Raw genomic sequence first — 9080 nt, 5'->3', positions numbered from 1 at the left:
CGAGTTACTTTTTATTCATTTTACAAAATAATCCTCACGTTTTTTTTTGTTTTTTTTTTCATCTGTATCCCTGTTCCGTCTTGATAGTGGTGACCAGTTGAAGCGGCGACTAGGTTTAGCGGTGATCAGTTTGAGCTTAAACCTGACCAGAACTACGGGATTATGCTCTGGCGATTCTGCCATATATCCGTCACAAGGGTTTAAAATACTCGCACCGTAGTTATATTGTGTATAACGAACTATTTTTGGTGTTATAACATATCGTCATAACATGTTTGCATGGAGACATCTTATAAAAAAAGTTAACCAAAGTTCAATAGTAATTTGTGTCTGCTTGGAGATGTTATCGTTTTAAAGCTAATAAAATTAGAGCTATGTAAATACAACTTGCATATATTGTCCACATTCCAGATAACGTCGTATGATGAAAACGCACTTCGTTGAAAATAAGGTAAACTGCAAGAGAGGGATACATGTTCGCCATGCTTCATAATTAGACATCGCCAACTAACGTTATTTACATGGCATGTCCATTATATAAATGTAGAAGTATTTCACTTGTTAAAGTAATTCAAATCATATAATAGTAGTGTATAAAATACCGCAATCAAAACAGTTTGACCTCATTTAACCTTTAGTTCTTGGTCCAAACTGACCAATGCTGGACAATTTAAAACTCACAGGTTTCAAACCCACTAAAAAGTTTTAAATACATATGATATAGATGAGTTTACAGAATAAAATATATTGTTTGAAAGAAAGATTTACTGATAATATAAATCCTCATTATGTTACAGCAAAAAAACGGGAAAAGAATGATAATGGCTACCTGTTCATCTTGTGGAAAAATGAAATCAAAGTTTGTTAAAAGTACAGGGGGTAATTTAGATATCCATAAAGCAATGTTACCTTTATTACCTAAAAAAGGTTTAACACTTCCAGGATATAACTATTGTGGGCCAGGAAATCCTTTAGATAATGGACCCCCCGTCAATGAACTGGATGCAGTATGTACGGACCATGACTTTTGCTATGACAGCGGTGTAAAAAAGGGTACATGTGATAAGCAAACGCTTTCCAATTTAAATAACACTAAATCAAAAACATTCGGGGAAAAGATTGCAAAACATTTAGTTGTGAAACCTATAACTAAAACGAAATACAAACTTGGGCAGGGACATAAGTCCCCGGGAGCTGGAAGCTCACTAGGACAAAAACGAAAGTCAAAAAACGGGAAAAGGGGGTAGAGTATACCCCTGGAATAACATGGAGTGATGAATTAGCAGAAGAATTACACAAACCAATTAAAAGAAAAATTAGGAAACGAAGAGTGATTGTCCATGACATTGATGATACTTGGTCTGCTGATTTAGTTTATATGCAATCTTTTTCAAAATATAATAAAGGAGTAAAGTATTTGTTAACCGTTATTGATATATTCAGTAAATATGCTTGGGTTATTCCATTAAAGAATAAAACTGGAGAATCTGTTACTGAAGCATTTAATAAAATAGTTTCAGAAGGTAGAACACCTACAAATGTATGGGTAGATGAAGGAAAAGAATTTTATAATAAAAAGAATAATTTTTGAATGAAAATAAGATTAACATGTATCATACATATAATGAAAGAAAGGCTGTAGTAATAGAAAGATTTAATAGAAGTTTAAAAAGAATAATGTGGAAATATTTTACAACAAATATTACTTATACTTATTTAGATAATTTGCAGGATATGGTTGATAAATATAACAAAACAAAACATTCTAGTATAAAAATGACACCAACCGAAGCCAGTAAAAACTTAAATAAAGGTACTGTTTACTTTAATTTATACGGTAATTTAAAGATACCAAAGAGTAAAGCAAAATTTAAAATTGGTGATAGAGTTCGCTTAAGTAAACTTAAACGGCATTTTGAAAAAGGATATACACCAAACTGGACAGAGGAAATATTTATAATTTATAAAATTAATAATACAAATCCCAGAACATACCCCATAAAAGATTTAAATAATGAAATAATTCAGGGTTCATTTTATGAAAAAGAACTTTTGCATACTAAACAAGAGGTTTTTAGAATAGACGAGACTATAAGAAAAAACAAGCTTTAGTAAAATGGAAAGGTTATAGTGAAAAATTTAATAGTTGGCTTCATTAATTGATCAGTTAGTGGTTATACAAAATGGAAAAATTGTATATGATTGTAATAATTTATATAAGGTAGTAAATGTAAAGAATTTGGTTGAATTGTCTAAGGATTATGCAGAAACAACTGGAACAAATGAATTTATCTCTTTAGATACTGATGCTGTTGCTGAAAGTAGGGATGATCAAGCTGGATATACTAAAGGGTTTGCTATTAGAAAGAAATTAATCCAAGGTGGTAAAGAAACAAATGTTAAAATTCCATTAAATAATTATTCATTTTTTCAGGGTTTAGAAACTAATATTTTACCCCCAAGTCAAATTCAAATAACACTGCAGCTGACGGATGATGATGAATGAATTTTTAGAGCTAATGCTGCTGATGCTGGTAGAGTAATTGTAACAAAATTAATTCTATGGGTTCCGCGTTTAATTTTCAATGAATTTGGACTTAATCTAATTGCTGAAAGATTTACAAAAGCAAGATGGTCATACCTTCGGGAAATGGTGACACAATCAACTGATACACAACAAAATAATATAACCTTTAGAATAACAGCTGGTATAACAAAACCACAACATGTGTTTGTTTATTTACAACGACCTGACAAAAGTAATTCACAAGAACATAACCCACATTTATTAGATACATTTAAAGTTAATGCAGCAAATGATAATTGCACTTTGAGCTCCTGTCGTCTTGAAGTTGGTAATGGTGTTTTTTATCCAGAAACAGAATACACAAGTATATCAAGAATATATGACGATGTAATTAATTATTATTATAAACAAAATAATAAGACTACTGAAAGTCTGCTAAATAGATCAAATTTTAAGCTCACCTGAGCAATGCTCAGGTGAGTTTTTCTGATCGCTCGATGTCCGGCGTCCGTCGTCTGTCGTCTGTCAACATTTAGCGTGTGTATGCGATAGAGGCTGTATTTTTCAATTAATCTTCATGAGTATTGGTCAGAATGTTAACCTTGATGAAATCTAGGCCGAGTTCGAAAATGGGTCATCTCGGGTCAAAAACTAGGTCACTAGGTCAAATCAAAGAAAAACCTTGTGTATGCGATAGAGGCGGTATTTTTCAATTAATCTTCATGAATATTGGTCAGAATGATAACCTTGATGAAATCTAAGCCGAGTTCGAAAATGGGTCATCTCGGGTCAAAAACTAGGTCACTAGGTCAAATCAAAGAAAAACCTTGTGTATGCGATAGAGGCTGTATTTTTCAGTTGATCTTCATGAATTTTGGTCAGAATGATTACCTTGATGAAATCTAGGCCAAGATCGAAAATGGGTCATCTGGGGTCAAAAACTAGGTCACTAGGTCATATCACGTAAAAACCTTGTGTATGCGATAGAGGCTGTAATTTTCAATTGATCTTCATGAATTTTGGTCAGAATAATTACCTTGATGATATTTAGACCAAATTCGAAAATGGGTCATCTGGGGTCAAAAACTAGGTCACTAGGTCAAATCAAAGAAAAACATTGTGTATGCAATAGAGGCTGTATTTTTCAACTGATCTTCATGAAATTTAGCCAGAATGATTACCTTGATAAAATCTAGGCCGAGTTCGAAAATGGGTCATCTGGGGTCAAAAACTAGGTCACTAGGTCAAATCGAATAAAAACATTGTGTATGCAATATAGGATGTATTTTTCAATTGATCTTCATGAAATTTGGTCAGAGTGATTGCCTTGATGAACTCTAGGTCGATTTTGAATATGGGTTATCTGAGGTCAAAAACTAGGTCACTAGGTCAAATTTAAGAAAAATCTTGTGTATGCGATAGAGACTGTTTTTTTCAATTGATTTTTATGAAATTTGGTCAGGTTGATTGCCTTAATGAAATCTAGGTCGAATTTGCATATGGGTCATCTGAGGTCAAAAACTAGGTCACTTGGTCAAATCAAAGAAAAAACTTCTGTGTGTGATAGAGGCTGTATTTTTCAGTTGATCTTCATGAATTTTGGTCAGAATGATTGCTTTGATAAAATCTAGGTCGAGTTTGAACATGGGTCATCTAGGGTCAAAAACTAGGTCATATCTAAGAAAATGCTTGTTTGATCGCAAGAGACCCACAATTTTTTGGTCCAATCTTAATGAAAATTGGTCAGAATATTTGTTTCCATGAAATCACTAGGTCAAACATGTTTTACACTGTTATGGAGTGTTTCTTAGGTGAGCGACCTAGGGCCATCTTGGCCCTCTTGTTATAATTATTTTGGAATTGTTCATTTTAACATGGAATATAAAAAGGAAGTAATAACAGAAGATCCTAAGCATATTACATTAACAGCTAAATTAAATGTTCAACCAGCAGCTAATATTCGTGTTTACGCAATTGTATTGTATGAAGAAACAGTTGAAATAAATACTATTGGAAATGAACTTGTTTTTGTTTAAATAAAATAAAATTAAAATAAAAGTAAAAATTAAAATAAATATAAAGTATATAAAGTCATCAAATTATATTGAATATAAGGTTAACCTTACAGGTGGACAGAAAAAAAATTTAGCACAAGCTTATAATAATAAAATTCCATATACTTTTAGATTAAAACATGAACAATTACGTGGAAACTTCCCTTTACTTTTAACAAAAACACAAATTAATCAAATTGAAAAGTCTATTAGAAATAATAAGGGATTAGAAATTACAATTTCCAAAAAACAAATGTCCAGTCAAGGTCAAAATGGTGGATTTTTAGGAGCTTTGACTGGTTTAATAGGAAAAACAATTCTTCCAATGGCAGCAAAAATAGCTCCAAAAATATTAGCTCCTCTAGGCATCGGCGCTTTGTCGGGGCTCGCCAGTACTGGTGTCAGTAAGTTACTTGGAAATGGTATGATTTCATAGCTAATGATAAGAGAAATATGATATCACCATATCTTACACCTAATCAAAGAAAACAATTAAGGGGAACTGGAGTAATTAAATTAACACAAAAACAAAAACAAAACGGTGGGTTCCTGGGTACACTTTTCGCTAGTCTAGGGATACCTTTGATTACATTTTTGTTAAGTGGTAAGGGACATGGTCGGGGTATACAGGTTGATTCTCAGAGGAGGCCTTACAGACGAATTCCTATAGTAAAAAAAAAAAAAATTATAAACAAACCAATTTCTAACTTTGAAATTGAACAATGAGTTAAACAACTTGATACTAAAAACTTTAGGGGTGTATTTAGTAAAAATAATTTACCGAAAACAAAGTTGAATAATGAATGTGAAATTATAAATATGGACGACTCTGTTGGACCTGGAACACATTGGGTTTGTTACTTAAATACTTTGTACTTGGATCCATTTGGACTTCCTCCACCAAAAGAGGGGCCTCCGTGGCCGAGTGGTTAGAGTCGTTGACTTCAAACCATTTGCCCCTCATCGATGTGGGTTCGAAACCTCATTTGGGGCGTAGAATTCTTCACGTGAGGAAGCCATCCAGCTGGCTTACGGAAGGTCGGTGGTTCTACCCAGGTGCCCGCTCGTGATGAAATAGTGCACGGAGGGGCATCTGGGGTCTTCCTCCACCATTAAAGCTGGAAAGTCGCCATATGACCTAAAATTGTGTCGGTGCGACGTTAAACCCAACAAAATAAATAAATAAATCCACCAAAAGAAGTAATTGATTATATCCCTAAGGTAAAGTATAATAACATACAATATCAGGATAAAACAAGTACACTCTGTGGTTATTATTGTTTATTTTTCATTAAAATGTTACAAGATGGTATAAATATTTATGAGTTATTGTATAAAATACTAAAAGTTCCAGCCTCACTCGGGGCGTTGAATTCTTCATGTGAGGAAGCCATCCAGCTGGCTTACGGAAGGTCGGTGGTTCTACCCAGGTGCCCGCTTGTGATGAAATAATGCACGGATGGGCACCTGGGGTCTTCCTCCACCATTAAAGCTGGAAAGTCGCCATATGACCTATCATGTGTCGGTGCGACGTTAAATCCAAAAAAAACACTAAAAGTTAACAATATAAAACAAAATGAACAAACAATCACTTCCTATTTCATGTCCCATTAACATATCTGCAGAAAATTGTAAAACAATCCTACGCTTGAGTGAACAAGTCTCATTAATTGATAGATCATTATCCTGCCGAAAATTGTGAGACAATCCTACGCTTGGGTGAACAAGTCTAGTTTCACAGATCAATATCCTGCAGAAAATTGTGAGACAATCCTACGCTTGAGTGATTTGGTTGTTTTGTTTACCAACCTTTATCGTTAAACACTTGTTGTATAATTGTAAAATTGCGGCGAATATATTCAACAGAAAGAGCACATTTTAAGATATTATGTTCCATTGTAAAAACATAGAAACGTATTAAAAAGTTACAGTGCGACAGTGGATAATTGAAGTCGTAGTTCTTTAGTGTCTCCATAAGCCCTTTTCTTCTTTCTTTTGCCAGCACTTTTAACTTTTTCAAGGCGTATCCTTTGTTGCAAGAATTAAAAATTATGTTTCTCTTGTCTGAGCTGATTAATTTATCTATGTTTGTTAAAGTTTCGACACATTTATCCACGGTTGGCAGTTCGCCAGGAGTAATTTCTCCGGTTATTCTTCTATCTTCTGAAAATGATTTTTCAATTTTTGTTTTTATTTCCTGATATCTGTGTGCTTTCTTTGTTGTGTTCGATGTATTTTGTTTTGGTTCATTGTTCTCTTCTTGAAGTGTTGTCAGTTGAAGTTGTAATGCTAATATATTTTGTTCTAAACGTTCGTTGTCTTCCTGAAGTTTGATATGCTGTTGAATAAGCTGATGATAATTTTTACAGTATAGTTCGTTCCATTTCTTTATTTCGGGGTCGCCGGGGTAAGTGTTACTCAAATATTTAGTAATGTGATCAATAGCACGCAAGAATTCTTGAATACTCCTGAAATAAAATAAAGAAAATAACTTTTAAAAAATCATCTCAACTCATGTACAGTTCGTTTTAGTAAACATCATGTTTGTTATTAATAATCTTAACTCAGGGTTTTATATTTTAGCGTGTCTTATAAAAGAAAAACGTGAACTCAAGCTAAAACAAAACATAATCAAAAAGTAGAAAACACGCATGACCTAGTAAACGGACTGTATTATGCAATGTATAAAATATTCAAGCGGTGGGTAAATAGTTAGACACATCTAAAACAAGTTAAACTTACATTTTAGATGTTTAATTCCACTTGTTTCCGTTGTATATCCAACAATACAAACTTATTTGTTTATTTACGTACAATGTCATACACATTCATCCGGGCGTTAAAGGAATGTTCTAGGTGCGGAAGTGAAAATCAAATGCGTTTTCATTGGTTGGTTTTTAAAAATACATGCAGCGTCATGCCGACCTGATCAATATTTACTGCGTTTTATGAATGAATAAACGTAGTAAAAATCTAATGCGTTGTGTTTACCAATAAGGACACTACTATTGAAAATTGTTTCTCAGTGTTTTAAATGAAATATATTTTATATAAAATATATGTTTTTTCGATGGATTTAAACTTGCAGGGGTTTTTAATTGTGTGGGTAGATGACGTTTCAACCCACTTATGTTCATAAAACCAGATGGTTTTTTTTTATTGTCCGGCATTGGTTAGTCCAGACCAAGGATTAAAGGTTAAATGAGGTCAAATTGACCCTTCAACCTGACGTCCATCAAATCAAACGTTTTCATTTGGTTAAATCGGAGGTTTTCGTTTGGTTTAACAGTATACAGGGTACAGTATATATTTCAGGCCTATAAACATCATATCATTTCTCTTCCACATCTCTTCCACATCTGGATTTAATTTGACATAATCCTTTCCCAGTGCCGGAGCGGAAGCCTTCGTCGATTTTGGATTGTAGATCAGGACATTTTCCTTACCCGAACGGTTGGCCTGTTACCTTTTTGTGTAACCTAGCAATTGAATGAATATATATTAGATTCTAGAGGCACGTAAAATTTACCAATACGGAGAGGGTGTAAGTTGCAGTAAATACAAACGCTAAAATTTAAACATCCAGTCTTTTCCTAAAATAATCAGTTACTACATAGAAAGTGTTATTTAATTTTATTCCACCAAGGTAAAATGGAATGTTTACTTGTCTTAGAACTTTTAATTGACCTCCATTGACTAACTGCAAATTTATATTTATCTTCTAGATAATTTTGTTTCAAAAGGTACCAAGTCGTAAACTCGTTTAAAAATAAGCGTTTTTTGCCTTTACTTACTAACTTAACATGAATTTGGATTTCCTGCAATATTTACTTGATAGGTAATTTTTGAATTATGTTGTTCAGAGCTCCCCAAGCTTTCTTCATAGCACGAGGAGCATGCTAGTTTAAAGGTGATGTAGTTTGTTGCGTATTTTGTGTGTATTGCTGCGGTTGTGTCTTTTGCCTTGCTTGTCAATTTGTGTTTAGTAAATGAGGGCACCTTATATGGATATGACCTTTCTGACCACAGTGTCAGCACTCATTGTATGCACACCTTTGCATATATTGTACTGCGTTAACAGTATTACTCGGAGCTCTTACTCGACAATATTCTGCCTTGCAATTTTGATGATCAATTCCCATTGGTTCTTCATGCCTTTGGGCCGTTTGTGAGGGTCGCCTATCAATATGACCATAATCTTTACCAGATCTTAGCGAGAACCTCCTTAAATTTTGTTCTTGATTTGCCGACTGAACGGCTGCCTGTAACGCTTGAATTTTAGATAATCATTGGCGAGCCCATCAATAAATAAACGTATAAGCTGCGTTTCTACCACCACTAAACCACCTGGTTGACCAAAGATTTTCAGGGTACCAAGGGTACCAAGTTAGTATTTTAAGACAGAAACTTTAGGGTAAGACCAAAGGTCTTATAAAATTGGGCAAGGGGTCAAATGAGGTCAAATTGGCTCAAAAACGCTATATATATTACTACTAATG

At 33.7% G+C, this 9080-nt stretch overlaps 1 protein-coding gene across 1 annotated transcript; it reads right to left on the bottom strand.

Annotated features, from left to right (window-relative positions):
• Positions 1 to 6146: 6146 nt before the first annotated feature.
• Positions 6147 to 7852, bottom strand: LOC128547478 (uncharacterized). Its single transcript, XM_053520400.1, has 2 exons — positions 7324 to 7852; positions 6147 to 7049 (listed from the first exon to the last, which is right to left on the bottom strand). Coding segments are annotated over exons 1-2 (669 nt in total). The 5' UTR covers positions 7326 to 7852; the 3' UTR covers positions 6147 to 6382.
• Between the last annotated feature and the right edge of the window lie 1228 nt (positions 7853 to 9080).

The sequence above is a fragment of the Mercenaria mercenaria genome, chromosome 12 (genome assembly GCF_021730395.1).
Source record: "Mercenaria mercenaria strain notata chromosome 12, MADL_Memer_1, whole genome shotgun sequence".
NCBI lineage: Eukaryota > Metazoa > Mollusca > Bivalvia > Venerida > Veneridae > Mercenaria > Mercenaria mercenaria.
Note: the sequence above shows the minus strand (reverse complement) of the source record. Positions and strands in the feature narration are given on the sequence as shown.